At 44.9% G+C, this 16,366-nt stretch overlaps 1 protein-coding gene across 1 annotated transcript in view; it reads right to left on the reverse strand.

The window, feature by feature from the left end:
* Nucleotides 1-16,366, reverse strand: part of LOC143998115 (uncharacterized) — a 195,754-nt gene that overhangs the window by 42,430 nt on the left and 136,958 nt on the right. The window contains exon 22 of the mRNA XM_077493859.1: nucleotides 13,416-13,562. Coding sequence (XP_077349985.1) covers nucleotides 13,416-13,562 — 147 coding nt within the window. The remainder of the gene's footprint in view (nucleotides 1-13,415; nucleotides 13,563-16,366) is intronic.

Below are 16,366 nucleotides of genomic sequence, written 5' to 3' on the forward strand. Positions count from 1 at the left end.
CAACTTTTTGAGATGGGAATGAGGGACACCTAAAATGATGCACATAGGACACACCACTGGCCACGCCCCCTTAAAGGGGAATTGTACAAAAAAAACAAGATTGGTTAAACCCACAAGGACTTTTTTTTACTACTTCTTTTCCTTTATATTGGCTTTTGGAATTTACAAATGCAGCAATTTAGAAGTCAAATGAAAGGTTTAGTGCTGGAAAACACTTTTTGATAGATAAAAAGTGCATTTTATATACAACTATATAGATCAGACCAAAATGAGGGACAAATGAGGAGGAATGAGGGACAGAGGGACATTGCTCCAAATCAGGGACAGTCCCTCAAAATCAGGGACAGTTGAGAGCTATCTTATAGCTTTGGACAGTTGGTTCAATGATAACCTAAACAATACATACATACTGTCGGGACAAGCAAATCTCTTTTTAGGTAATATTGTCTTGCTTGTTTTTTTATGTAATTTTTTATCAGGGGATGAGATGAACAGAGGAAGAGACAGTGGCAGCAAAAGATAAATAAAAAAAAAAACCCTTGGGAATGTTTTCACACAAAGTTGGAGGTGGAAACAAAAATTTAATACAAAATAAATTTAACAACAAAAAAAAGGAACTTTGGAAAAAACAATAGCTATACATCTATCTAGATATAATATGGATTATATATTATATTGTAAGTTCCTTGAGGGTAGGGACTGACGTGAATGATCAATGTATATGTAGAGCACTGCGTAAATTGACAGCGCTATGTAAATAATAATAATAATAAATATAAATAAATATATATATATATATATATATATATACACACACACACACACACACACACACACACACACACACAAACATATACATACACACATACACAAACACACACTCATAATGGTATTTTGCCCCATTCCATTTTTCCTTCTATCCAGACAAGTGCTCCAGTCCCTGCTGCAGAGAAACACCCCCATAACAGAATATTACCACTTCTATTCTTTACTGTAGGTGTTATTTGGAGGGTGAGCTGCATTGGATTTCCGCCAGAGGTATCGTTCGGTGTTGAGGCCAAATCATTCAATGTTAGTCCCATATGACCAAAACACCTTTTTCCATGCGGACTCAGAATCTTCAAGGTGTGTTTTGGCAAAACTCAGTGGTGACTGTATGTGGCCTTTCTTGGAGGAGTGTTTTTTTTCTTGCAACCCTCCGATACAAGCCACATTTGTGGAGAATTTGTGATATTGTTGTCACATGCACACAATGACCACTCTTTGTCATAAATTCCTGCACCTGTTTCAGAGTTGCTGTAGGCCTCTCTGACCAGTTTCCCCCTGGCTCTTTCCTCCATTTTGACACGATGCCCTGATCCAGGGAGAGTCTGTGCTGCACAAAATATCTTCCACTTCTTAATAATAGACTTCTCTGTGCTTCTAGGCGTTGATAAAGCCTTTAAAAACATTTTGTATCCCTCTCCTGACTTGTGCCTGTCCACAATTTTATCCCAGAGAAGCCATCTATCTGACTTTCAACTCTGATCAGCTGCAGCTGTGGTCATTTTGATTAGCTCAGCATGAGAAGAGCTTTCCTGGAGCATTTCAGCCACTGGTAGTGCAACTGAAGCAAACAATCAACTATGAGTGGCAAGGCACTGTCATCGGGATCTCTGGGATAAAGTTGTGGACAGGCACAAGTCGGGAAATGGATACACAACTTTTATAAAGGCTTTATCAATGCCTAGAAGCACAGAGAAGTCTATTATTAAGAGGTGGAATATATTTGGTGCAACACAGACTCTCCCTGGATCAGGATGTCGCTCCAAACTGGAGGAAAGAGCCAGGGGGAAACTGGTCAGAGAGTCAATGGCTGCCGCTGCTATCAATTTGCCAAGGGAGGAGGGAGTGTCCCCATTGGAATATTTCCCCTCCATTACCGTTCTGGGGACAACCCGTCATTTCGGATTCTGATGGTGGAATGTGGTCTGGAAAATGACGCTCATGTAGTCTGCTGCCAGAATCTGAGCGAATGTTTTCAGGGGGGGAATCTTGTTGGTAGATCAGGGAGGTGACAATGTCTTCAATATACTTTGTGAAGGTGGTGGGTGTTTCTGTTGATTTTTGGTAGATGATAAAAAAATTTAAAAGTGTCAAATGAAAAAAGCAAATTGCGATTTTTTTTGTACCAAAAAAGGAATTTTCTTGTTGAAAGATAGGGCTGCAACATTTGGTCATTTAAATCCACCCCCCCCCCCCCACCCATGAATTTATTATAATCGCTGATACAGGAAGGCTTACGAACGGGACTGCGTCTTCTGTGAAGTTCCATCGGGGTGTCATCGTGGATGGTGGACATCATGTACACATCTTTCCTATCCCTCCACTTCACAGCCAACACTTCCTCATTCCTCCAGCTTGCCGATTCCCTCCTTTGGGAAGTCCTTGCGGTTTTTCCTTGTTGTACCACAGGCCAAAGTTTTTTTTTTAAGGTACAGGTGGCGGAGAAGGGGCAAACTAATGTAATAGTTATCCATATATATATGATAACTAGGGCTGAAACGATTAATCAACATCATTGATAATAATCGATAATGAAAATCGTTGTCAGCGATTTTCATTATCGATTAGTTGGTCCGCACCATGCGATCCGCGGAGCTTCGGCCTAGCTCCGGAGCTGGCGGCCATCTTGGCACACCCGGCGGCAGTGTTGTAAATTGTAACCCTGTCACTTCCGGTGTGGCTCCGTCACTGAACTGAAACCAATTAATCGATTATGGAAATAATCGTTAGTTGCAGCCCTAATGATAACCCTTTTGGAGGAGTGGGAATGCCAACTCCCAAACTATCTTTCCACTTATTCCCATGTAGGATGGATACTCAGGGGACTGGAGCTAGTAATCTTTACCTTCGTACACGCGGAATGAGTACACATAACCGGTGTGGCTTTCGCAGAGCTTGTTCAGCTTCAAGCCATACCTCGCTCTCTTACTGGGGATATATTGCTTGATTCCCAGCCGGCCTGTGAAATGCACCAGGGATTCGTCCACATATATCTGCCCAGGGAGGAGGGAGTGTACCCATTGGAATATTTTCCCTCCATTACCGTTCTGGGGACAACCCATCATTTGACTTTTTCTTTTACTTTCGATGACAATGGTAAACGCGACAAATAGAGAGAATGAATCTCTCTCTAAGCCCTTGTACACACGGTCGGAAAATCCGATTGTACATAATGTGATGACATTATTTCGTTACGACGGGACTACGTTCAGGCTAGTAGCCAATAGCTTTGGTCTAGGAATTTGATCTGAGCATGCATGGCACTTTGTCCGATCGGAATTCTGTACACATGATCGGAGTATGTCCGATCGGAGCATTTTGTCTGAAAATTTTACCGGCAAGTTGGAAAACTTGGTCCGTTGGATATTCCGACGGAAACAGTCCGATGCATACCACACACAGTCGGAATATCCGACAAAACGGTCCGATAGGACACATTCCGTCTGAATCTCCGACTGTGTGTACAAGGGCTAATGGGGGCACAAAAAGCAATAAAAAACCTAACAGGTGTTCTAAGTCCTCTCCACTCTATCCAAAACTTAAAAAAAAAAAAAAAAAAAAGCGTTGCCTTAAGTTATTCTTTGATGCTCAAAAAAGTTATTTTTAGTTTTGGATACACTTTAAAAAAATACTTCTGTCCAGTTTTACTGCTGTTTGCAATGCCATTAGGCAGATTTTATCTCTGTATTATTGTAATAGCAGGGAAATAAATCGGAAGAGCAGTTCCAACTTAGAGAGGAAGACAGACAGTAATAACCTGCCAAGCAAAAAGAAAAATGGGTACAGTAAAGGTCGATGTAAAAGGAGACAAGGTGCACCAATCTAAGTGCAGTATCAATAACAACTTTAATAGGTAGGTATAAAAAGCCAAATGGCTACTCACAATTACTCAATGAGAGTTAGGCATGTAAACTGTCCATAGGAAATCCTCGGCTGTTCACAGTGGAGGGTCCCAGTAATATGGAGAGAGCTGTCCAAATGGTGTTTTCTTCATCATTACCATTTGGGATTCTCTCTTTTTTTTTATATGTGTACCTCTCTCTCTCTCTATATATATAAATATATATATATATATATATATATATATATATATATATATATATAGCACTTACCCCCAAAGGAGCTGCTTGTTTGATTGGGCTTACCGTTACCTTCTTCACCTCGATTTGTGTCTAGGGGTTTCCCGTTATAGATGCCCAGAAACTTCAGAGACTGACGACAGATCCACATAAAGGGATTTTTATTTGCAAAAACGTAGTTAACGAACAGTCTCTTAGTATAGGATCAGAGGGTTAGGAAGAAAGTTCAGGTACTCTTAGTGTCAAAGTCAATAATAAAGAACTTGCTTACTTCGACTAAATCCAGAGAATATCCATTCACAACTGGATGATCACTCAGGTTGGACAGTCCCTCTCTCACAAGGCCGAGCAGCCAACAAGGTGCTTAAATCAGGAATAAGTCTCTGCCACAGACTTTGTTGTAGAACACGTAGGAAACTAGAACTTGTAGGATACTCGTGTGATCCCTGGATCTTTCAGCCAGTTTGGCGATACCCATGAGACTGAATTCACTTAGGTCCCTCAGCCTCACCAGGCTCTTGTTAAGAAGCCAACCCATACGTGGCCTTCTTCTGAGGAGTCCTCCCCTGGATAGCTATGAAGTCGCTGGGCCTCTCCCAAACCGGAGACGGCACCGGACCACCTCCGAATCCTTTCCTTAGTTTCCTCGCCTCAGGCTAGCCAGCCCCGAGTCATAAAGTCAGGGGGATCTGCACCCCAGGCCATAGCCTTCCTGGGGGCTGCTCAGGAGGACCAGGACCATGGAGTCAGAACATACTTCTGGACCGGAACCCCGAACCACATGACATCCGCATCTTAAGTACCCTCTCCCAGAAAGCACAGCAAGAGTGACACTCCCACCAGGCGGGCTCCGAGAGAAAATAACCTTAAAGCACCCAACCAGACTGTGGTTCCATGCCTGCCAGAAGAGACAGCGCCCCCCTATGGCCAGGCTGAACACCCTATAGTCCAGTCAGACTGATACTGAGTTAAAAATTTGGAACAATTATACCCAAACCAAACTGCAGTTTAGGTGTAACTTTAAATTTCAAAACATTCAATAAAACTTTAATATATATATATATATATATATATATATATATATATATATATATATATATATATATATATATATATATATATATATATATATATATATATATATATATATATATATATTACAGTTTCATACCATTTGTATTTAAAAATATTGAATGTTAAAGTGGTTGTATACCCGCTGAATTTTTTATTTTTTTTGCTCACCTGCAAAGGAAAAGGCATAATGAGCTAGTATGCACCGCATACTAGCTCATTATGAAATACTTACCTTAGAACGAGGCCCCGACATCTGTCCCTATCCACGCCGAGGAAGCTGACATGTTCCCTCTGCGTTTCTTCCGGGTATCGCGGCTCCGGCGCTGTGAGTGGCCAGAGCCGCGATATCGTCACTCCCGCGGGAATCCCCTGTGCGCATGCGCACATTGCGAGGGGAATATCTCCTAAACCGTACAGGTTTAGGAGATATTTTTTTTACCTACAGGTAAGCCTTATTATAGGCTTTCCTGTAGGTAAAAGTCCCCAATTTGACTATACAACCACTTTAAGACATCATCATGTATATATAGTCTTTGTTGCTCTCAATGTCTGGTCAGTGTTTGCACCATTTTCCTTTTTTCCCTAGGTACAATAAAGGTCCACTACAAAATTGGGGGGTACCCCCTAGCTGCTCACCTATAAGATGTTGTCACCGTACATCTTACAACAGAATACAAACTATCCCAGTGAGAGTCACTGGGTGAACTAAGAGGTTACTTTGGTAACAAAGGGGCAATGCTGGAGTAGTATATATTCAAAAAAGGTATTTTATTGCTATCAAACAATCAAATCATTGGAGTACAATACTCCTACTTAAGCGTGCAGATTTGCATTGTCATAAATGACCCCAACAACAACACTTTTTGTGCAGTGCATTTCTTGTAAACATCAGACAAAGACACACATGTAACATAACACATAAACTTTAAAAACAGGACGTCCGGACGCCGAGTCGTGATGCACAAAGAGGATGTCACGCGATAATAATCATAATCTGGGTATATGTGTGTAGTACTGACCCCCGAAGGAGCTGCTGGTTTTATTTGGGCTTACCGTTACCTCACCTCGCTTCTCCGTCTCAGGGGTCTCGTTGGAAAGTAGCCCAAAGAATATTAAATCCGACACTTAGTCCCTTTTCACAGATTTATTCAGGATAAGCACAAAGTCCTTCAATAGAGGGTCGGAGGACAAAGGGGGAGTTCAGGTACATGGTAAATGTGGGTTAGAGGTATTGGTCAGATCCAGAGGACAAACAGCTCCACAGACTGGATCCAGAAACCACCGGATAGGCCCCTCTCACTAGACCTAGCAGCTGGTGAGGTGCTCAAACAAAGTCTCTGCTACGGACTTGTCAATTAAACGAAAGCATTCTTGAGAGATCTTGAGAGATGTAAAGAACTGCCATACAGTACCAGATTCTTTCAGCCGACCCGGCGATACTGTATGGGTGTTGACCTGGGTTGCGTCCTCCAACTGGGTTCCCAGGCTCCTCCAGAGACACCAGCCTTGTGTTCGGTCCTCTCCTGGAAAAGTCCTCCCCTGGATCCTTCAGTCGCTTGGATTCTCCCCACAGGCGAGACAGCACAGGACCACCCCTGGACCAGTAAGCCCCAAGACTCCTGGGCCTACTCTCTCAGTTGCAAAGCCTCGGGCCAGTCGGCCCCCGAGGCGCAGGATCATGCGACACACACCCCAGGCCAGGAGGACCATGAGGTCGGGATGGTGAACCCCGGAAAAGAGCCCTCCCAAAATGGCGTCAGTATCTTAAAGCGGTTCTCCACCCTAAAGGGGAAGTTCCACTAATCTGATCCCTCCCCCCCCCTCCGGAGCCACAATCGGCACCTTTCAGGGGGGAGGGGGGTGCAGTTACCTGGATAATCCAGGTATCTGCACCCACTTCCGGGACAGACCGCCACAGATGCCCTGCCCCCGCATTGTGTTCTGGGAAACACACAGTTCCCAGGACACAGCGGGGACCAGAAGAGACGCGCAGCGCGACTCGCGCATGCGCAGTAGGGAACCGGGCAGTGAAGCTGCAACACTTCACTTCCTGATTCCCTGACAGAGGATGGCGGTGGGGGCAGCAGAGAGATGAGCGATCGCTCATCATCTGCCGCTGACATCGCTGGACCCTGGGACAGGTAAGTGTCCATTTATTAAAAGTCAGCAGCTGCAATATTAGTAACTGCTGGCTTTTAATATTTTTTTTTTTAGGGGCAGAACCACTTTAAATACCCTCTCCCAGAATGCACAGCAGAGAAACCACTCCCACTGAGCTATTTCCGAGCAAGAGGTGGTATTCAGTACATCCAGCTTGTTACATTTCTACACTTACCAGCGGTGACAACACCCCTGGTCAAGTGGAAACTAGTGCAACCCAGCTGAACTGATACAGAAACCAGAACTTTTTGGAATAATTAGTCTGAGCCCAACTACAGCTTCAGACAACTTCATTTTGAAAAATAATAGCGTCTGCTCATTAGGAGCAGGGGGCTACATGTGGATAAATGACATCCAATTTGTGCACCCCCCCGGGGGTTGAAGGCAGCTGGTAGGATAAGCAGGTTCTCTCCAGAATTAATGTGGGGTGATGATGGTGAACTCACTAATCTTGGGGGGGTGGACGGTGGACACACTATTTAGGGGTTGGGAAATAATCAACGGTCTTTTCCAGTACAACGGGGGGGGGGGGCAGTAGATTTGCTCATTCATGCCAAGAACAGAGATATCAGTTGAAGCAATGTGACATCCTAATTTACTGGAAGAGTATCATAAGATATTTATATTGAAAAAGTCATTGCAATACGTACTTAGGAGGACCTGCCCTTCATACACTTATAGGTGATAATAACAAAGTCACAAGCAGTGATGTTCTCGCTAGACATGTGCAGAGTAAAATATTTCGTTTCGGAATTTCGTTTTCGTCCGAAAACTTTATTTATTTAGTTACTCCCGAAATTCGTTTTTATTTATTTTGTTTTTCGTTCAAAAATTGCATTCGTCCGAAAATCCACATGAATCACGGTCGAATCTGTCTTGGAAGGCTTATGGTGTCTGTCGAATGTATAAAGAAGATTCGACGGAGCTAACTATATAGCATACTTTAGAACCCTATTAAAGTCTATGGGACTCCAACGTTCAAAATCTAAAGTGCTCATTTTAAAGGCTAATTTGCAAGTTACTGTCCTAAAAAGTGTTTGGGGACCCGGGTCCTGCCCCAGGGGACATGTATCAATGCAAAAAAAAGTTTTAAAAACTGCCGTTTTTTCGGGAGCAGTGATTTTAATAATGATTAAAGTGAAACAATAAAAGTGTAATATTCCTTTAAATTTCGTAGGGGGGGGGTTGTCTATAGTGTGCCTGTGAAGGGGCGCATGTTTCCCGTGCTTAGAACTGTCCCTGCACAAAGTGTCATTTATGCAGGAAAAAAAGTCCTTTAAAATCACTCGCAGCTATTATGAATTGTCGGCTCCGTAATACAGAGAACACTCATTGAAAGTCATTGATAAAAAAATAAATAAATAAATTTAAAAAAAAGCGTGGGGGTCCCCCAAATTCAATTACCAGGCCCTTCAGGTCTGGTATGGATATTAAGGGGAACCCTGCCTCAAATTTAAGAAAAAATTTGACGTGGGGTTCCCCCTAAATATCCATAACCAGACCCTTCAGGTCTGGTATGGATATTAAGGGGAACCCCGCGTCAAATTTAAAAAAAAATTGACGTGGGGTTCCCCCTAAAAATCCATACCAGACCCTTTATCCGAGCACACAACCTGGCAGGCCGCAGGAAAAGAGGGGGGGACGAGAGAGCGGCCCCCCTCCCTCCTGAACCGTACCAGGCCACATGCCCTCAACATTGGGAGGATGCTTTGGGGGTCCGTGACCCCTCAAAGCACCTTGTCCCCATGTTGATGAGGACAAGGGCCTCATCCCCACAACCCTGGACGGTGGTTGTGGAGGTCTGCGGGCGGGGGGGCTTATCAGAATCTGGAAGCCCCCTTTAACAAGGGGACCCCCAGATCCCAGCCCCCCCCTGTTTGAAATGGTAAGGGGGTACAAAAGTACCCCTACCATTTCACAAAGAAAGTGTAAAAAATGGTTAAATAAAACAAACACACTTTTGAAAAATTCCTTTATTAAAAATAAAAAAATAAAAAAAAGATTCCAGCGGCGGTAATCCACTCTTGCTATCCAGCGACAGACGATCATCTCTCCAGCGATGTCTCATCTCATCCAGCGCAGCGATCCTCCATCCTTCTTCTGTCTCCTCCACGGAGACACTGCAGGCATTCCGGCGGCTGACGTTTCTTATATACGGAGGGCGGGGCCACCCGTCACCTGACCCCGCCCCCCTCCGACACAAGGGGAAACCCGGGGTTCCCCGTGACGTATGGGTGACCCCGCCCCCCTCTGATGTAACGGAAACCTGCCTGTGTTACATCAGAGGGGTGCGGGTCACCCCTACGTCACATGGAACCCGGGGTTTCCCCTTGCGTCAGAGGGGGGCGGGGTCAGGTGACGGGTGGCCCCGCCCTCCGTATATAAGAAATGTCAGCCGCCGGAATGCCTGCAGTGTCTCCGTGGAGGAGACAGAAGAAGGATGTATTCGCTGCGCTGGATGACATGAGACATCGCTGGAGAGATGTTTGTTTGTTTTATTTAACCATTTTTTACACTTTCTTTATGAAATGGTAGGGGTACTTTTGTACCCCCTTACCATTTCAAACAGGGGGGGCCGGGATCTGGGGGTCCCCTTGTTAAAGGGGGCTTCCAGATTCTGATAAGCCCCCCACCCGCAGACCTCCACAACCACCGGCCAGTGTTGTGGGGATGAGGCCCTTGTCCTCATCAACATGGGGACAAGGTGCTTTGAGGGGTCACAGACCCCCAAAGCATCCTCCCAATGTTGAGGGCATGTGGCCTGGTACGGTTCAGGAGGGAGGGGGGGGCGCTCTCTCGTCCCCCCTCTTTTCCTGCGGCCTGCCAGGTTGCGTGCTCGGATAAAGGGTCTGGTATGGATTTTTAGGGGGAACCCCACGTCAATTTTTTTTAAAATTTGATGCGGGGTTCCCCTTAATATCCATACCAGACCTGAAGGGTCTGGTTATGGATATTTAGGGGGAACCCCACGTCAAATTTTTTCTTAAATTTGAGGCAGGGTTCCCCTTAATATCCATACCAGACCTGAAGGGCCTGGTAATTGAATTTGGGGGACCCCCACGCTTTTTTTATTTATTTATTTATTTATTTATTTTTTTATCAATGACTTTCAATGAGTGTTCTCTGTATTACGGAGCCGACAATTCATAATAGCTGCGAGTGATTTTAAAGGACTTTTTTTCCTGCATAAATGACACTTTGTGCAGGGACAATTCTAAGCACGGAAACAAGCGCCCCTTCACAGGCATACTATAGACAACCCCCCCCTACGAAATTTAAAGGAATATTACACTTTTATTGTTTCACTTTAATCATTATTAAAATCACTGCTCCCGAAAAAACGGCCGTTTTTAAAACTTTTTTTTGCATTGATCCATGTCCCCTGGGGCAGAACCCGGGTCCCCAAACACTTTTTAGGACAGTATCTTGCAGAATCTTTTCTCTCTGTCAAATCTTTTTTCTCTGTCGAATATTTTCTCTATATAATCTTGGACTAATAGAGGTAAGGTTAGGCACATTCGACCACAGGTTCTATAGACACAGATTGTTGTCAGAGTCATGTCGAATCTCCTATTCTATATCGAACTGCTGTAACAATGAAAACGAAAATAAAGCATTTATTTATGTCGGATCTTTCGTTTTTCGGATTTTGTGCTTTCGTTATCGTTTGTCAAAACGAAAACGAAAATAGCTGAAATTCGGACGAAAATGCATTCGGACGAAAACGAATGCACATGTCTATTAAAGTATAGGTATTGGAATTTAATTTCAAATTTGTCTGTTAGTGAACGTATTTGAATGAATTAGCTGAAATAACGAATGCCGTATCTAAACGAATGGAATCTAACGATCTAATAATAATAAATAACAATACTAATGAAACCTTTTCATTATTATATTTATTATTATTTGTTCCATTCCAATTGTTTAGATGCGGCATTCGTTATTTCGGATAAATTTGTATTCGTTACGTTCACTAACAGCCAAATTTGAAAGGAAATTCCAATACCTATAATTTAATAGTTATTATTAGTTAGTTATTATTTAAAATTTTACTGATTTTCTTACTTTTTTCAGATTTTCGAATTTTCAAATTTCCGAATTGTCAGACTTGCAAATTCCGAATTTTTAGAATTTCTGAAAAAAGCAATTCCCGGGGCATGCTGGGACTGTGACGTCATAAAGGGTGGGGTCACCATGTGACATCACCTGGTGACCACACCCCATGCCTATATAAGTGGTCACGCACCTCGCACACGGCATTACTGCGGGAGAGAGCATTGTGTCAACATCGGAAGAAGAGAAGAAAAGAAGCGAAGAAGAGAAGAGGGAAGAAGGACGCAGAAGACCGGGCCACCGCTAGCAAAAGAGCTGGAAGAACATAGCGGAGGAGCCGGCAGAAGAACCGGAGAGCAGGAGAAGAGGCCGGAGAGCGGGAGAAGAGGCCGGAGAGCGCAGAGAAGACCCGGAGAGCACGAAGGATTCGGAAGAAGACCCCGAAGTCGGAAGAAGACCCCCGGAGCTGCCTAATAAATTACTTTGAAAACCTGTGTTGTGTGTTTTTTTGTTGACACTTTTTTCCCCAGGTGAATGGGTAGGGTCTACGATGTAGCCCATACTCATTCACATAGGGTGGGAGGCCAGGATCTGGGGGCCCCCTTATTAAATATAATATATTATATATATATTATAAGATAAGCCTCCCACCTGCAGACCCCAACAACCAACGGCCAGGGTTGTCGGGAAGAGGCCCTTGTCCTCATCAACATAGGGACAAGGTGCTTTGGGGTGGGGTGACCGCAGGGTGCCCCCCTTTCTCAAAGCACCCACCCTCCCATGTTGAGGGCATATGGCCTGCTACGTTTGAGGGGGGCACTCGCTCGTCCCCACCCCCTTTCCTGACCGGCCGGGCTGCATGCTCGGATAGGGGTCTGGTATGGATTTTGGGGGGACCCCCACACCGTTTTTTTGGCGTAGGAGCTTCCCCTTAAAATCCATACCAGACCCAAGGGCCTGTTATGCTCCTGGAGGGGAACCCATGCCGGTTTTTTATTTAAAATTTGCCGTGGAGTTCTCCCTCAAGAGTCATACCAAACACAGTGCCTGGAATTGGCGGGGATCCAAGTTGGATCCCCGCACCAGTGTGAACCCGGCCTCAATGTCAGCAAAACTTGACGCTCATTGGGAAGGGAAAAAACATTTTTCCTTTTCCGATGCAAGCCGGCTCGGTGCTGGCTCTCACGACGGGCGCGCAGGGTGTCAATCTCGCCGATAAAAGCGGGAGAGATTGACACAATATCGCGGTCACCTACTATATGCGTCTAATGGCTGTAGGACTGGTGGGTATAGCATGGGAGGTATAGTGTAGACAGTAATAGCCTGACAGAGATTCTAACCCTTTCTTATGTACCCACTGGCAATATGTCCAACAGGGAGAATGAGCAAATTAAAGATTTTTTTTTTCCCATTCAAGAAAGGTTTACTTTAAAGACTCCCTAAGTGCACTTAAGGCATGCTAAAATGCTCTCTTAACCTTCGTACACACGATAGGATTTTCGGCATGCCATTATGTGATGACAGACTGTTTGCCTAAAATCTGACCGTTAGTATGCTCCATTGGACAATTGTTGTCCAACTTTCCGCCAACAAATGTTGGATGGCAGGCTAGTAAATTTTCGGTGGACAAAGGTCTGTTGTCAGATTTTTGGATCATCTGCACACAAGTCCATCACACAAATGTCCAAAGTACAAACACAGAATCAATGCTCACCAAACACGACATTAGCAGAAGGTGCCCAAAGAGTGGCGGTCAAGAGCTGAAATTACTCGTAGTACGTCACTACAATCGTGTTTGTTGGCCAACAATTTTGTGCCGTTAGCATGGGAGACAAGTTCCCGGCACCCGCCCTTCGGACAAAAGCCTGGCGCTCTGTCGGCCAACAATCCGATCGTGTGTACGAGGCTTTAGTCCATGTTGTTGTGTGTCACTTTAACGTGCCTTAATGACCATTGCAGCTTGATGGATCGAGAGCTTTTGTTAATGTTCCCGAGTCTTACCTCTCCACTATGTTCCTTCAGGTGGAACATCTCTACAGCAGACTTCGGAGGCTCGCTCTGCATTGTAGCCGGAACCTTTGTTAAAATTTCCCGCACGAAATCCAGTTGGCCATAATGAGCGGCGATGTGGAGAGCCGTGAGTCCAGTCTGAAGAGGAGGAAAGATGTGGTAATGTTGGCATGTGGTACAGTTTCATAATTCAGTAATCTGACCATAGATGTTATCATTGCCATTGGAAAGGTCATAGATACCGAGCCGTATACAGTGATCCTACACCAATCTCATAGAAGGCAAAGTACCGGGTTCCCTGAAAGTAGGGAGCAGAACGATTTAATATTTACAGGATGGGGTGGAATGGGGGGGATACATGATGCCCCCTCTCTTACCACAATGTAGGGCATCTCCAGAATTCCATCCTGACTAATGACACCACAAAGCAACTCATTCACTCCTTGATTATTTCCCGCCTTGACTACTGAAACTCTCTCTTTAATGGCCTCCCCCAGTGATTGGAGAACCTTGGCACCCCAGATGTTTTGGAACTACATTTCCCATAATGCTTACCTACACTGCAGAGTGGCTGAGCATCAAGGGAAATGTAGTTCCAAAACATCTGGGGTGCCCAGGTTCACCATCACTGGTCTACCCGTAAACAGGCTATCCCCCCTCCAGTCTACTATGAATTCTGCTGCTAGACTCATACACCTCACTAACCAATCCATGACTTCTGCCCCTCTCTGCCAATCCCTTCACCGGCTTCCCCTCACCCACCATATAAAATTCAAAATGCTAACCACAACATACAAGGCCATCCACAACATCGCCCCCATCTACATCACCAACCTTATCTGCAGATATCGCCCAAATCGTCCCCTCCGCTCCTCCCAGGACCTCCTGCTCTCTAGCTCCCTTGTTACCTCCTCCCATTCTCACCTCCAGGACTTCTCCAGAGCCTCTCCCATCCTCTGGAACTCCCTGCCCCAGTATGTCCGATCAGCCCCTACCCTGTCCACCCTTAGGAGATCCCTGAAAACTCATTTATTCAGGGAAGCCTATCCCACACCCACCTAACAACTACTGTCCCCGAGCCACCCCCATCAAATTGGATTTTGTTGTCGGAAAATTTTAGATCCAGCTCTCAAACTCTGCGCGTCAGAAATTCCGACTGAAAAAGTCAGATGGAGCCTCACACACGATCGGATTTTCCGACAACGCGATCCGATCGCACATTTTCCGTCGGAAAGTCCAACCGTGTGTACAGGGCATATTACCTTTTGTACCACCCTCCCCCCTCCCTTAAGAATGTAAGCTCTACGAGCCGGGCCCTCCTGTCCCTTCTGTATTGTACTGCACTGTAATTGTGCTGCCCCCCCCCCCTACATTGTAAAGCGCTGCGTAAACTGTTGGCGCTGTATAAATCGTGAATAATAATAAAAAATAATGAGCCAGCAATGTTATTATTTATCTTATTATGAGGGTAATTATTTTAATTTCATTATTTTATTGAGTTTTATTGTACTCGGTGTTACATAATACTGACCTCTGCACTCTGTGTGGCTTACTACTGACCTCTGCACTCTGCATTACTTACTACTGTTGTTACATTCCATGGACCCCTCAACTCGTTACTTACTACTGACCTCTGCACTCTTCATTACTTACTACTGACCTCTGCACTCTTCATTACTTACTACTGACCTCTGCATTCTGCATTACTTACTACTGTTGTCTACACTCTGAGTTACATTCCACTGACCCCTCAACTCGTTACTTACTACTGACCCCTGCACTCTTCATTACTTACTACTGTTGTTACATTCCATGGACCCCTCAACTCGTTACTTACTACTGACCTCTGCACTCTTTATTACTTACTACTGACCCCTGCACTCTTCATTACTTACTACTGTTGTTACATTCCACGGACCCCTCAACTCGTTACTTACTACTGACCCCTGCAGTACTGAGCACTGCACTCAGCATTTCTTACTAATGATATCTGCATTACATTCTACCGACCCATGCGCTCACACAGTGCAAACTTGCACTGTATTAAATACTACCCACTTTATGCATTGACTACTACTGACCCCTGCAACCTGCTTAAAGCGGATTTCCACCCAAAAATGTAACATCCACTGATCGGATTCCTCCCCCCCTCCGGTGTCACATTTGGCACCTTTCAGGGTAGAGGGGGGAGCATATACCTGTCGAATACAGGTATGCGCTCCCACTTCCTGGCATAGATCGCTAAAGGCTATGCAGTGATCTATGCCATCTATGCCCTCCTCCGCCCCCCCCCCCACAGTCTTCTGGAGGAGACACACAGGTCCCAGAAGACAGCAGGGACCAGTGGGATAGCGTAGGCGAGTCGCACATGCTCAGTAGGGAACCAGGCTGTGAAGCTACAAGGCTTCACTTCCTGATTCCCTTACTGAAGATGGCGGCACCTTTAAGTCGCATAGATGGGAACGGGTGCCATTGAAATCAATGGGCTGTGATTTGTCATGCGACTTTATGTGTCCGAAGTCGCATGACAAAGTCTCACTGGTGGAAACGGAACCTAAACCAAAACACAAGATAAGAGTCTGAAGATATACATGACTTTTAAATACAGGCTTTGTGTATGTGAAAAAAAAAGTTTGTATAAGTAACTGAAAAAATAAAATAAAAAATAAAACAGTTTAATTGTCCGGCATCCTCCGAACACTGAAGAATCAGCCCTAGAAAGCTGCTGTTTAATCTGCTTATATTTTGCCTTCTATGGTTTCCTACCCCCTTCGACATGCCAAGCGGTGACAAGCCCTGGTCTGGCTTTTGTGAGCAAATATCAAAATACCTCGATGGGTGGGCGCCAGTCTGGGAGGCGTTGGGCGTTCATAGGCAGGCAACATGTGGATGCTGACCACTCTAGGTAATGGCCACATGTGGCGCTGAGCCTCCATGATTGA

Source organism: Lithobates pipiens, unplaced genomic scaffold (assembly GCF_037356315.1).
Source record: "Lithobates pipiens isolate NorthernLeopardFrog02 unplaced genomic scaffold, aLitPip1_a1.2 Scaffold_19, whole genome shotgun sequence".
NCBI lineage: Eukaryota > Metazoa > Chordata > Amphibia > Anura > Ranidae > Lithobates > Lithobates pipiens.